This window comes from Sparus aurata, chromosome 7 (assembly GCF_900880675.1).
Source record: "Sparus aurata chromosome 7, fSpaAur1.1, whole genome shotgun sequence".
NCBI lineage: Eukaryota > Metazoa > Chordata > Actinopteri > Spariformes > Sparidae > Sparus > Sparus aurata.
Genome location: NC_044193.1, coordinates 22,649,990 through 22,663,953, shown reverse-complemented (window position 1 = coordinate 22,663,953; position 13,964 = coordinate 22,649,990). Strand labels below are relative to the sequence as shown.

The following is a 13,964-nucleotide window of genomic DNA, read 5'->3' as shown; positions in this document are numbered from 1 at the left end:
AAATGTTTCTCCAAAGTGAAAGGAACATTAATTAGCATCAGGATTTGTCGTCGGCTGATTTTTCATTTGGTACATCAGTGTTTACCAGAATGTTAAAGGGATATTTTGTTCTTAACATGAAGCCACAGGAGCGATCTGGAGGTTACCAGAATCCTTAGAAATCATCCTTTGGGGGTCATGAATTTGACATTAAACCAGCTGGTAGTTGTGGAAACATGCACTGCAGCTGCAAAATGACTTATAATCTGATTTTTTTGTAGGTATTGAAAGAGTGGACTCTAGTGAGGATGAACTGGATGAAAGCACTGTAGCGGAGGAGGTAGTGGAGGAGAAAGGTAAAAAGGTTACTTGCTTCTACCACTGTAAACTTCTGAGAAGTTGGTATTTTATCACTGAGTAGCTTTCACTTTATTATTGTTGTAATACGAAACAAGGAGCAGTGAAACTGTGAATCAAGAGCAGGAAAAACATCTACAGCACTTACACATTCATACTCGACACATTCACTCACTCACGTACTTGTCCTCTCCTTACAGAAAACATTTTGCAGCGGGTCATTAGCACCCTGAAGTTCAGCTTTGTGGTTGTTCAGGCTCTTCTTGACGACATGACGGAGGGTCTGAACTCGTTTTGTAAAAACAGCCGGGACATTTCCAAGGTGCTGCTCTTAGAGCGAGCGTTACTCAACCAGCAACAAAAGAAGGTGAGAGGACTGGATGAATAACTTAAAAAAACTTTATGATGTAATGTCCTTGATATATTTATAAAATCCTTACAATCATTTTGTTATGGTTAAAATAGAAATAACATGGTACATTTACGGTGAAAAGATATTCAGTGTGCCGCAAGGAGCTTATTTCTCTAATGTATTTACTTATAAAAGTGAATGCTATCATTTCTCTTTATAATACATAATCCTTTTTAAACCATTCATATATTTATTTTTTTATTTATTCATTTATTTCTCTGTCTTTCTGTCTTTTTTTTCCATACCTCTGCAAACAAAGCTTAATAGAAATAATTATTTAACCATAAAACATCATACATTCCTCTAGAATTCTTTTTTCTTTCAGTTAAAGTTATTAGACCCTTTTTACAGACATTTTGACCTGTCAAAGCAGGAAAAATAATTCCTTCCTTTCCTTCCCATTAAAACACTGACAATGGCTGTATTCCATTTTGTTGAGCCAGTTCCAAGGTTCTGGTATTGTGCATGTTCACTCACTGATCTGGAGTGGTCAGTCGAAACTGATTGTTCCTGTTAATATTTACACCTGTGCTTTGACAACTCAAAATGTGCTGTGTATTATTATGTGATGTCATCAGTGATAATGGTTTCAAAAGCCCATATCAGTCGAATCGTACCGTGCTTACATAACACATAAGGTGAGCCCAAACACAAACGTGTGGTACAGTAAAATCAGTTCAGATACGCTCTCCGTCTGTCGGAGCATGCTATTTTATCCTCTTTGTGTGCCTCAGCATTCTGTGTCCCTCTTTTCCTCCCACTCCATCGCTCTGCAGGGCAAAGAGGTGAGCCAGGAGAGCGTGAAGCAGTTTTATGAAACCTGGATCTCCCGTCAGAACACACTCTCATCTCAAGATGGCCTAGACGAGCTGCCTCCCTCTCCCTCCCCACCAGATGTCCCCTCCTCACACCGTGCCTATGCCAAGCTGAAGAACCAAGCCTCCAAATTGTCCTGGGGCAGCAGTGTTTCAAGGTAAGTTACTTCTGTATTCCATACTATATGTGCATACATCTGCTGTGTGTACATGAACAGCATTATTCTTGTACTTTATGCTCATCTGCTCTTTATTTCCTCTTTACCCTCAGTTGTATGACTGATGAGACGATGCTTGGCTCCCGGCAGCCAACTCAGGAGGAGCTGGACGAGCCGCCTGTTGTTCCACCTGCTGCTGACCAGCTCAGACGGAAGCTCCTGAGAACAGCCAATGTCGACCTGACCACTGAGACTGATGAACTTGCACCAAGGTGAGGTTATTGACAGTAGGAAAAGTGTTGTAGAGAGATTCCAGAACTTTTTCAAAGTACGCATTCTCTTAAATCTTCAATTTAAAATATCCCTGTTTCTATACTTGTCTCAAAAGCTGTGACGATGATGGCTCTCAAAAGGAACAACACGAGCAAGAAGAGGAAGATGAGGAGGATACAGAGGGTGAGAAGAAGCATGAACAAGAACTAGAAGAGAGAGAAGAGGAAGAGGATGGAGAAGGAGAGAAGAGATGTGAGCAAGAACTAGAAGAGAGAGAGGAGGAAGAGGGTGGAGAAGGAGAGAAGAGATGTGAGCAAGAACTAGAAGAGAGAGAGGAGGAAGAGGGTGGAGAAGGAGAGACGAGATGTGAGCAAGAACTAGAAGAGAGAGAGAAGGAAGAGGAACAACGAGAGGAGGATCGTGAGGTTGAGATAGAAGAGCTGAAGGAGGAGACACATCAGAGGGAAGAAGATGAATGCACCTCGCTGGGCTTTAGGGACAGTGATGGGGAGAAAAGCCTCGACCTCCCTGAGTCTTCCAGACCTCTGAGTCAGGAAATGAGGAATCTGACTGCCAGTGACCTGCTCCTTAACAAGTAAGTAAACACAAGGAGTGGTTTACTGGAAAATAAGATTTTTTTTAACATAGATCTTTTGTTTGACTTTTCATGCTCTATTTCATTCTCTTTTATTCCCTACATCATCTCTACAGCATGTTTGAAAATGACGAGATTTCAGAGTCCGATAAGTTTTTCACAACGTTGCCAAGGCCACTGAAGCTGGGGTTTGCCCTCTACAACACCATGGTGTCCAAATCAGAAATGCTGTGCTACTTCGTCATTATCCTCAACCACATGATGTCGGCTTCCTTCCTGTCACTCATCCTGCCCATTCTCATCTTCCTCTGGGCCATGCTGTCCGTGCCCCGGCCGAGCAAACGTTTCTGGATGACCGCCATAATCTACACAGAGGTAAGTTTTTATGGCATCCTGCATTGTGTTTAACATAATCTTCAAATGTGAGGGGTTTCATGGTGGTTTTAATATTCATTTTAAAGAAAATAGACAACAGAGCTGCAATCACTTGTGTGTTTCATAGATAATTCATTCTTCACTGGAGGAATACTCAAAATGCTCAAATTAATAATGGCAGACTAAATAGAAATTTAACATGGTGTCACATATTATACCCAGTATTTCTCACAATTGTTCTGCTTCTACAGTAACATACGGATGGTTGTTAGAAACTCAACTTGTCTTTTATTACTTTTATTTAGCAGCTGATATTGTTTCTGTGTTCCTATTTTTCTTAATGTTGCACCATTCAAAAGTGGGCAACTTGTCAAAAAAGCTACACTCCCTCAATGCTGTCAAAAGCATTAGTTTAGTTTATTTAAGCTCAATTATTCAATCAGAACAGGAGACAGTAACAATGGTCATTTTACCTTATTTCTCAGGGTAAATGTACGGAAATGTGTGTGAAGATAAAATCAAGCAGTAGGTGCACATGCCAAGGTTTTTCGAGAAAATGTTGACTGAAATTCATGCAAAGAAATGCAAAAGGACCTCTCTAGAGTCAGTGTCTGGTTTGTCTGTTCTGGGCTACTGTAGAAGCATGGCAGACTCTGGAACACAAAAGGCTCATTCTAAGGTAACAAAAACACAAAAGTTCTTAGTTTCAGGTGTTGATACACTAATGAAACCAAAATTTATAAATATTATGTAACAATTCTGCCAATAGATCCCCATAAATCGTGACTTGACCGTTAAAGGAGCCTTTTGTGGCTAGGGTAGGAGATGTGAGAAATGTGATAAATTGCCTTGCCTTGTGATTTCACTTGACTGAGCGTCAGTTGCAGTGGAGGACCACAAGTTCAAAAGTAGAAAAATATCTCATAAGATGTGAGCTCATCAGACCTCTAGAGCACACCCCTCATCTCTGCTTGGGGCTGGAGGCTTAGCACTACTGTCGGCGGTTGAGTTGCATTGTGGGTAATATAGGCAAGTATCAGGTTTGAAAAACATGTGTGATGAAAAGATTATATCTCTGGTTCTGCTGCATTGATTTTGAAGTTTTACTGGCTGGGTCGCGTAGAGTTTGGTGAGTAGGTTGATTTTTCTAACCGTCTAACTTAATTCTGTTCTCTACTAAGATACAGCCTGCCAGGAAACATGGCCACGTGATTCAGTTGTGCACTCCCTCTACAAGTTTAGCCCCCCACTGTATTTTGTTTCTTATTCATTAACATTGTCTCAAATGATTTAAACTGGTTTTTGAACAGTAAAGTACAGATGTAAACTCATTAAACAAAAGGTTTTTTTAAGAATTTAAAGCCAAATAGAGACAAAGGAACATAGATTATTTTTTATTTAAAAAATCTGTTCATTTGTTAACTCTAAAATACAGTCAAAGAAGGACCCAGTTCTTCTTATTAACTAGGAACTTCTTAATGACAATTATTTTTTTCTTTCTGCTGAGGCATGATCCAGAACTGTCTCCTCTGTTTCTCAGGTGACAGTGGTGGTAAAGTGCTTCTTCCAGTTTGGCTTCTTCCCCTGGACCACTTCTGCCTACCGAGGCATCAACGCTGATCAACCCTTCGCCCTGCCCAACATCATCGGGGTGGAGAAGAAAGATGGCTATGTCCTGTTTGACCTCATTCAGCTGCTTGCTCTGTTCTTCCATCGGTCTATTCTCAAGGTGAAAAATCATACATGAAATTCATATTCTCTTTCAGCTGCTGCTGTAGGTATTGTGAGGAAACACCAGCTGTGTTGCTTTGCAGTAAGTTTTACATGTTAGATTCTGTTTTTGTCCATGACTGTGCAGTGCCACGGGCTATGGGACAACAAGGAGGTTGAAATGCCTGATTTCTTCAAGAAGATGAAGAAGAAAGTGGACAAGAAGAAGATGACAGGAGGAGGAGATAAGAAGAGCAACAAAGAGAAATCTCAACGCCGGCTTAAGTTCCTCCCTCTCCATGCCTCCACCACCTCCATATTCTGTAGACAAAAGAGGGGCGAGTCAACAGAAAATTACGGTGAATATTTAGTAAAAGCTTGAGATACTGGGTGAAATTAGAGTCTGTGTGAATCTAGTTTTGCTTTTCTTTTGTTCTTGTTTTTTGTTACTAATAACATTTTTCCTTTCATGTGTCATTTCTTAACTGGAGAGTTGAAGCCCAAGAAGGAGAACAGCAAGAAGAAGAGCCGGCGACAACACAAGGCTGTGCTGACCAGGAAGCAGAGGATGAGACAGGCAGTCAGAGGGAGGATGCTACAGACCAAAGCTGCCGTTATAGAAGTGTGCGTTGTTTTGTTTTGGTCCATATTAGATGTCTTAAATCAACATCAGACTACCCTACCTTCTGTCTAAAGAGGCTCTTTTTCACTTGTGACCTTTTCTCCAGCAGATCAAGACATATTTTCTGATTAACACAGCTACGTATCAATATCAATTATCAGAGCATCAATAAATATTGATCTGTTAGAATATGTATTAGGTCTGCAAAATCACATGATACAAAGTAACAAAATCAAATTCATGCTCAGCACAGTTAAAAGACAGTCTTGTATTATGTCGGACCAAAATCCGATCTTTTTAAAAAAAATGTTAGTATGCTGTCAAAGGTATCAAAAAATCTAACTCCATTTATTTAGATATTAAAAATGTAAAAAAAAAAGTAAAATTGAGAATTTTATGCTCATTACAACACAGAAATGACAAGAAATTATGACAAAAACAAAGATAACTGTCCATACTTCAACTGGGGGCATTGCAGTTCATGGTTGTAAATCCAGCTCACCTGCTAGCATTGATAGTTGCTTATATATCTGTTAAGGAAGCTGGAGACATTTTAGAACTATATAACTGATTTGTTTCCTCTATCAGTTTAACATTTAGAGTTTGTGAATCTGACAGTTTGGAGAAAAGTGTTTTCTGACTCTACATAAATTATTTTTTTTCCACAGCGCCCTTCGCATTTACCTTCCCATAAGGCAGTTTTTCTATGACATCATCCACCCAGAATACAGTCCTGTGTGTGACGTCTACGCCCTCATGTTTCTAATCGATGTTGTCAACTTCATTATCACTATATATGGATACTGGGCCTTTGGGGTAAGAGTCTGCCCTGCCTCTCATCAAACAGAGGATATACACACTTGAAAAGCATTTTAATTCCATGTACGGTATGACACAATCAGGCTTTTTCTCTTTGTAGAAATACTCTGCAGCAGCTGACATCACAGAGTCATTGTCGGAGGACCAGGTCCCCGAGGCCTTCCTCGTCATGCTGCTCATGCAGTTTGGCACTATGATAGCAGACCGAGCCCTCTACCTGAAGAAGTCTCTGCTGGGAAAGTGTGTTTTCCAAGTGGTGCTGGTGTTCGGTATACACTTCTGGATGTTCTTCATCCTCCCCGGGGTCACAGAGAGGTCACCAACTTCATACAGTATTCAACTAATTTTTTTAATATTTTATTTAAATGAAAGAAAAAAAATCTAATGATTTGATTAAAACCTCCTTCCCTAAATTTAGTTTTTCAATTAGAATTTGAATTCTTGAATGAAAGATCATTAAGAAAAACTATTAAAATGAATGTGATCTTAGATGTGTTCATTGATTTTGCTCTGCAGGAGGTTCAACAATAACCCTGTTGCTCAGCTCTGGTACTTTGTAAAGTGTATCTACTTCGGCCTGTCTGCCTACCAAATCAAATGTGGCTACCCAAACCGCATCCTGGGCAACTTCCTCACCAAGAACTTCAACTTCCTGAACCTCTTCCTCTTCCAAGGGTAAAAAAAAAGTTACTGGCTTTGGTATATACAATATCTCCACTGACAGCCTGCAGAGATTGCACGCATTTTAGGAAGACACAAGTTCTAAACTGCGGACCCTCATGATAAAGTGCTGCAAATGTTTGTGAATTGTTTTCCGTTTGGTATTTGATTTTATTAAATAGTTTGTGTGGTGAATTTTCTAATTTCTCTCTTGTTGTCTCCACCTCCAGTTTTCGTATGGTTCCCTTCCTGACAGAGTTGAGGGCAGTAATGGATTGGGTTTGGACCGACACCACTCTGTCTCTTTCCAGCTGGATTTGTGTCGAAGACATCTATGCTAACATATTTATACTCAAGTGCTGGAGGGAGGCAGATAAAGTAAATGAGAACATGTAGTAAACATCCTGCCCGCTACATTTCATCATCACTATCATTGTAATATTTAGACCAGTGTTACTACAATAGCAAATACTCAAAATTAGATTGAAATAATGTGAAAGGTCTGTTGTGATTTTAAATAAATGAAATCATAATGTAGATGGATTCTACCCACTACACTGAATATTGACTTGTATGAATTAGTAAGAACTACACTAATGTTACCATAATTCTTCCAGAAATACCCCCACCCTCCAGGGCAGAAGAAGAAGAAGGTGGTGAAATACGGTTTGGGAGGAGTCATCATCTTTGCCCTCATTAGCATCATCTGGTTCCCGCTCCTCTTTATGTCATTGGTCCAGTCAGCAGCCGGAGTCACTAATCGGCCAGTGGAGGTCTCCATCCAGCTCAGCATCGCAGGATATGAGGTCAGGATAGAAATGGGTCGACTGTGTGCCAGCTCTTTACTTTTAGTGTTTTTGTGCTTCTGTTCTAAAACACTGAGGTGGCTAAGATTCATAGAAGGAATTCCTAGGAATTCCTGCAAAGTCTCTTGTTTTCATGAAGTACTACAGTAAAAAAATTTTACTCAATCAGCTGTGGTGTCTTGTGGCTAAAAGTCACCAGTTTACGCGTTAACACCATTAAGGCAGAGGGAGAAGGACTAAATGACATCCTTTTAAAGATTTATATGATCACCAACTGGCATCTTGAATGAGTGTACAAAATGCAATTTCACGTGAATCCATTGAAAACCAGAAACATTTAACTCACAACGACAAATGTCAACCTCTTGGTGGAGCTTGAGCAAAAGTCAGAGGATCACCAGTGTCGGTAGGATTGCCACCAGAGACCATGAATGTCTGAGGAGAACTGCATGGGAAATAGACAACTTTTCATGTAGTTGTCAAGTTATTTCAGTCTGAACCAAAGAAGCCAACCGACCGACAGATTGACCAACATTGCCATCCCTAGAACGATGCTGCTACAACGCTGCAGTTCCATCATAGTTTACACCAGTGATGATGTTTTTACCTGCCCTCTACAGTAACCAGCCACCTCTCAGTGTGTGTGTGTAGGTTTTACTCTTACTGTCGTTCTGATTGTGTTCTGCACAGCCTCTGTTCACCATGAGCGCCCAGGAGCAGAACTTGATTCCGTACACAGAGGCTGATTTCAACCGACTCGCCAAACTCTACGCAACCCAGCCTGTAAGAATGACTTCCTTTCATTAATATCACTGTAAACACCAAAGTGAGACAAAACCCGTCGCCATCGGGAATGTGACAGTAGAGTGTAAAGTGTTTCTAAAAAGTTAGAAATAACTGAATTAATCATAATAACTGCCCAAAGCCATGAGGAGGAGCTCTACCTAAGATTTATGTATATCTGATCATGACGGGTATTTTCTTTTTGTCCATCAGTGTGTTCCTCAGTCCAGTTTCTTAGTCTAAGAAACAAATGATAAAAAAACAAAGTTACTGGTTTCTGGCTGGCAGGAGCCTTGCATGGTATACCTCTCTCCTCTTGTTTCCTGTCTGTCTGTCACGTGGCACTCAGAGACACAATAAGGATTCAATTCATTTTATTACTCTGGTGAAATGTATCGAAATAACTCAATCTCATCCCCTTTCTCTCTCCCAGGCTGCTATGCAGTTCATAATGAACTACTTCGCAGACGACATTGTTGTTGCGAAGATCAAGAGTGATGCCAGTCTGCTGTGGACCATCAGCCCGGCCAGTCGTGAGGCCATGATACTGGAGCTCAGCAACTCTACTCATATATACATGACCTTACGCTGGACGCTGTTCAGGTCAGAGTGCGTGTGAGTGTGTGTGTCTGCTTATGCTTTGTGTTTGTTAGTGTGTGTGTACTGACTGCTCCTCTCCTTTCCGCACAGGAATGCGACAATATCAATGAACGCAGAGTCGGTGGGAGAACACACTGTGAAGTTTGAGGACAAGGTCTTGAGGGAAGGGATCGTCCAGATGCTCAAAGGCAACAGCAGCAAACAAGTGTGAGTCTCGGAAAACAGAACTAAACCGGCGGGTGGTAGTTGTACTATAAACAGTGTAAATGCAGATTCCTTCTTTACTAGAGATTTTAATGCTAGAGAAACACTTTGTTAAATCAAATTAACATGCTAGTAAAATCTATAACTAAGATAAGGTCATATCTACAAATGATGCAATTTTTTTGGGAGTGTGTTTTGACCAATACTGAGTATCGAGTTTCATACTGTAATCAGTATTGAAACAACCCTAGCATGACACTACATGAGTTTAAGGACTGTATGCCATTAACTATTTCTCAACACTTTTACAACCTCAGCAACATCGCTCAGTATTCGCTCAGTCTGACTTGGTTTAAAACTGTGCCATTCTGTCCTGCAGGATCATTGATTCTCTGCTGCCAAAGTTCCTCCGGGGTCCCAAAGGACCAGAGTCCAAAATGGCAACCAGGCTGAAAGCCGGTTAGTTACAGTTTATTTTACGTTATTTATTGACATCACTACAAATGTATACGTAGAACCTGCATTGTACTTAGTATATCCAAAGGAATCCATCTTAGCTGGGCTTTTTAATAATATGATCCCATTCATCTGTAATGCATCCAGGATTTGTTTCTGGTCTACCTGGGGATATCAGGCCTCATTTTGAGTTCTCTGGGCTCAAAAATGATTGATCAACTAATCAGAGTGATCTGCCATGCACTGATCTCTTAGTTAAAACATGCTGTTTAATTTAACCCTGCCACGTCTTCCTTCAGGTCAGTCGGAGCGTCCTGACCAGGCGCTGGCTTTCTTCAGGCCCATGTCGATCAAACTTCAACAGGTCACTACGGCGTCAGAACAACAGGCAGACCAGTGGTGGTCAGTAGAGGAGTGCTCCCCTGTTGTCACCTTGTCAAACCGCAAGTGCCACAGCATAGAGATCGTGGTGTTCAACGATAAAGTCAGCCCCTCCAGTCTGGGCTTTCTGGCTGGACACGGGTATGTAACTATACATTGATCTCACCTGCTTTTTGTCCGGAAATCTGTTTTTAAACCCTCCTATAACTGTAAGTTAATATCTCACTGTATTCTTCTCTATTCTCAATATTTGTCTTTACTTTTTCCATTGATGACACAGATGATCTATGTTTTTCCCCATTACCACAGCATCATAGGCCTGTATATGTCGGTGGTGTTGGTCGTTGGAAAGTTCGTCAGGGAGTTCTTCAACGGGATATCCAGGTCCATCATGTTCGAGGAGCTGCCGTGTGTGGACCGAGTCCTGAAACTCTGCACGGACATTTTCGTGGTGCGTGAGACAGGAGAGATGGAGCTGGAGCATACGCTGTTTGAGAAACTAATCTTCCTCTATCGATCGCCGGAGACCATGATCAAGATGACCAGAGAGAAGAAAGACAGCTAGGGTTTGCTATCTGGTCATACAGGACATCAGAAGTGTCCACACTGAACTCCTATCACTCCAAACTGATGTATTAGAGCAAATAAAATGTGGTTCAGTAGAAATTGTATTTTTACGCAATGCAGTCATAATTAGATTTGTGTGGCAGCAGGGTGAACATGTTTCATGATCTGGCTGTAATCATGAATCCTGCTGAAATGTCATTGAGAAAGATTTCGAGTCCCTCTCTGATTCTGCTACTGATCTTGACCTTTGAACTTAATTGAATGGCGAGAGAATTTTAATCTAATGGTCATCTTCATATAAAATAGGTCAGATGTCTGTCATGATACTATTACATGTATACTGAGAAAAACACTTTGAGTTTAATTATGGACTGATGATGGTTTAAAGAATTCCTTAATGCAAGGTTTACTTTTCTTGACATTTCTGTTGGTTGGCTGACTAACCCTTATATTGCAAAAAGCATAAGGATTTATTTTATTTAAAACAACTCGTGTTCAGGATTAGTTGTCAGAAATATGTATAACTATGTTTTCATTAGTGTATAATCACCTAAAAGTAAAAGTGGTTGATTTCCCAATTTCTTGAGGGGGATGTGCATTCAGTCAGTTGCTACTGGTAGATGCCACTAAACCCTACACACTGGACCTACATACAAGCAAACCACACACACACCTCTAAATAATCCGAGGTTAAAAGAATACTCTTCCTGACAGTTGTTTTAAACCCACTGGGCAATGCATGACTTTCAAATGAATTTAGATCGAGGTTTTTATTTGACACTTCCTGGCATAAGATTCTTCATGGAAAATGAAATGTCAACAAACTATTGGCATACTCATGGATCAACACACACATACCTCTGTAAATACCATGTTTCTGGATATGACTGTGGATTACTGCACCGATTCATTTATACCGAAATAAAAAATGTTGTTACGGACAGAAATGTAGTGGTTTCTTGTTATGCAGCGCTGTGAAAGCGACATTCACAAACTAGGAAACAACACAACGAAACAAAATGTATTTCCGATGTCCATCTTTAATACAATTTTAATTACAAATTAATAGGGAAAAAGCTATTTCATTTGGGTCCACAGTTTGAAAACAGATCATCTTGGTGTCATCCATCTTTTCATCCAGCCTTCTCCACAGCATGCAGGACAGGACAGGACATGACCAACCCCACAGCTCAAGGAAAAAACTATCTACATCATGGGCTCAGATCCTGGAGAAGAAGTAGGAGGACAGAAAAATTACTTAAAAGATCCTCATGAAAAGCATTTAGCATTCCAAGCAGAACTCATTCAGACCAGTGACTGCAGGTTTCAGGCTTAATAGAGTCAGTAGAGTTATTGCAGCATCATTTAACGTAGCTGACAATGACCAGGGCAGGGCATAATATAAACAATATATAAATAACATACAAAAGATTGAAGAAAACACAAAGCGCACACATCTGTTGCACCGTATAAATGGCCTCGGTCATGTACACAAGATAAAGGCATCATCAGGTAGAGAAATATGTAATGAAAGAAAGGTTTTAATCTGCCTTTTGAGAATTAGAGATCAAGCTTTGCACTGAACACAATAAGGGCAGAGGCTTTGACAATTTGGGGAACTTTTCAATAATAAGGCAAACTAAATTATAACTTTATGAAAGTCAGGTCAGTTTTTTCTGTTTAACGATTAATCTCATACTCCAAACTATTAGAATCACCTCACATAAAGAAAATTCAAGTAGATCGTGCAATTTTGCACTCAGCCATTTGGTTAACCTCATAAGCAGACATTCAATAACTATTAGAAACAGGCGGTCACTTAAGAAGGTATGAAAAATTAAAAAGGGACACCTGATCTAGAATATTTTTTTGCCCAAGTACTCTGACTTAACAACCTTGTCTAAGAAGAAGTAGCTCCATCTTGACAAGGTACAACAGTAAAAGGATGCTCAAATGTTAATTCAGTGAATTAGTAATAACTAAACAATAGGACAAAATGGCACTTCTTTACATTAAAGTTAATTTTGATACTGTAGTGTGCACAAATGGGGTTCACAATTCTGCAGTACTTTTGCCTCAATAAATCACAGTCACAGATTTGTAACCTTGTAGTTTTAACCACCTCAGTCAGTGTTCTGAGACCTTGTTTAACCAGTCTGTGACTGAAATGAAAACCTGCACACTGTCACCAGTCAATGTCAAACCTGCCTCTCTTTGAAACACACAGACTGTCGGGGGCCATGATGCATCTATGTGCAGATAATTACTGTACATGCAGTTCTGTCATTCTGATTTAAAAAATATCTGACAAACTTACATGCCGCTGTCTTGGGTTTGAGGACCTTGACGCTTGCCTCTGCGGCCTTCATTGCCTCGGATTTGAACTCCGGCTTCAGCGCAGCCCGCAGCGCGCTGGCGCAGATAGAGGAGAAGCGGATGTAGCTGCAGAGAGGACACACTTGTTAGCCGCATGCTAAAGGGCAACCAATGCTGTCAGAGATCATTCTGGAAGGGCAAAACATAACTGCCTCGATAGTAACAAATAACGGATCCGATGCATTGAAACAGATAGAGTCACATCGTGGACGATTATTAGCTTAACGTGAGCGCCCTAAATTAACCGCATGGATTTAAAAGCTAGCTATAGCTATGACAGTAGCTAGCTGTTACGTAGCTCCCGGAGGGACCAAGTAGACTGAATTCGAACAAAGTATGAAAATGTGCAATCATAATTACAAATCCTTCATCAAAATAACGTTGCTGACATTGGCCAGAAAGCTAACTCTGTGAATATACATGTATTTTTACCTGAGGCCTGCTTGTCTCCAGTATGCGACCATCTTGGCTGTGTTGTGGCTTCAAGGACAGGTCGGATATGTGCGTGATGACGTCTTTGAGATACGCTGGTCTTTTCCACAACCAATAAGAACAGTGCTTGATCATGATTGACAGCTTTGTGGGTCGCTTGTCCCGCCCCTTAGACAGTACCTCTCTGCAAACATTATTAAATTTAGAATAAGGTCAAATGAAAACTGTAAGTGTAACAATGTCCTCATAATATATTGTTATTATTATTATCATTATTATTATTATTATTATTATTATTATTATTATTAGTAGTAGTAGTATTAGTAGTAGTAGAAGAAGTAGTTTTCATAATTGTATTGTATTTTTGGGATTTTAGATTGAGGAATTTAATGATTTTACTGATGACAATGATTATCTAGCTGCTTTGTTGGAACAACTTCACTTTACAGGTTATGTACAGGTTGTACAGGTGTATTAAAGGATCCACCAACAGAAAAGAGCTGCATGGATGTAAAAATGCTTAGTTACCAGAATGTGATAAAACAGCAAACACAGAATAACAGTAACACTGTAAACAACAACAA

At 40.1% G+C, this 13,964-nt stretch overlaps 2 protein-coding genes across 2 annotated transcripts in view; one reads left to right on the top strand and one right to left on the bottom strand.

Annotated features, from left to right (window-relative positions):
* The window catches only part of LOC115584321 (piezo-type mechanosensitive ion channel component 2), a 29,291-nt gene extending 17,783 nt beyond the window's left edge, over positions 1-11,508 (top strand). Inside the window, exons 34-53 of the mRNA XM_030421660.1 lie at positions 261-335; positions 537-703; positions 1,525-1,721; positions 1,835-1,993; positions 2,110-2,589; positions 2,706-2,964; positions 4,505-4,693; positions 4,823-5,033; positions 5,166-5,298; positions 5,965-6,112; positions 6,216-6,430; positions 6,632-6,790; positions 7,006-7,153; positions 7,393-7,581; positions 8,272-8,364; positions 8,798-8,967; positions 9,055-9,171; positions 9,548-9,627; positions 9,924-10,146; positions 10,315-11,508. Coding sequence (XP_030277520.1) covers positions 261-335; positions 537-703; positions 1,525-1,721; positions 1,835-1,993; positions 2,110-2,589; positions 2,706-2,964; positions 4,505-4,693; positions 4,823-5,033; positions 5,166-5,298; positions 5,965-6,112; positions 6,216-6,430; positions 6,632-6,790; positions 7,006-7,153; positions 7,393-7,581; positions 8,272-8,364; positions 8,798-8,967; positions 9,055-9,171; positions 9,548-9,627; positions 9,924-10,146; positions 10,315-10,570 — 3,668 coding nt within the window. The 3' untranslated portion in view covers positions 10,571-11,508. The remainder of the gene's footprint in view (positions 1-260; positions 336-536; positions 704-1,524; positions 1,722-1,834; positions 1,994-2,109; positions 2,590-2,705; positions 2,965-4,504; positions 4,694-4,822; positions 5,034-5,165; positions 5,299-5,964; positions 6,113-6,215; positions 6,431-6,631; positions 6,791-7,005; positions 7,154-7,392; positions 7,582-8,271; positions 8,365-8,797; positions 8,968-9,054; positions 9,172-9,547; positions 9,628-9,923; positions 10,147-10,314) is intronic.
* An 84-nt stretch (positions 11,509-11,592) lies between these two features.
* atp5f1e (ATP synthase F1 subunit epsilon) lies at positions 11,593-13,535 on the bottom strand. Its single transcript, XM_030423154.1, has 3 exons — positions 13,381-13,535; positions 12,890-13,014; positions 11,593-11,798 (listed from the first exon to the last, which is right to left on the bottom strand). Coding segments are annotated over exons 1-3 (159 nt in total). The 5' UTR covers positions 13,413-13,535; the 3' UTR covers positions 11,593-11,796.
* Positions 13,536-13,964: the final 429 nt, after the last annotated feature.

Excerpts from the sequence above, each read along its gene's own strand:
- atp5f1e (XM_030423154.1), bottom strand. The coding sequence starts at position 13,412 with ATGGTCGCATACTGGAGACAAGCAGGCCTCAG. Across the intron at positions 13,015-13,380 it reads TGGAGACAAGCAGGCCTCAG|CTACATCCGCTTCTCCTCTA; the intron begins GTAAAAATACAT and ends TCCTCTCTGCAG.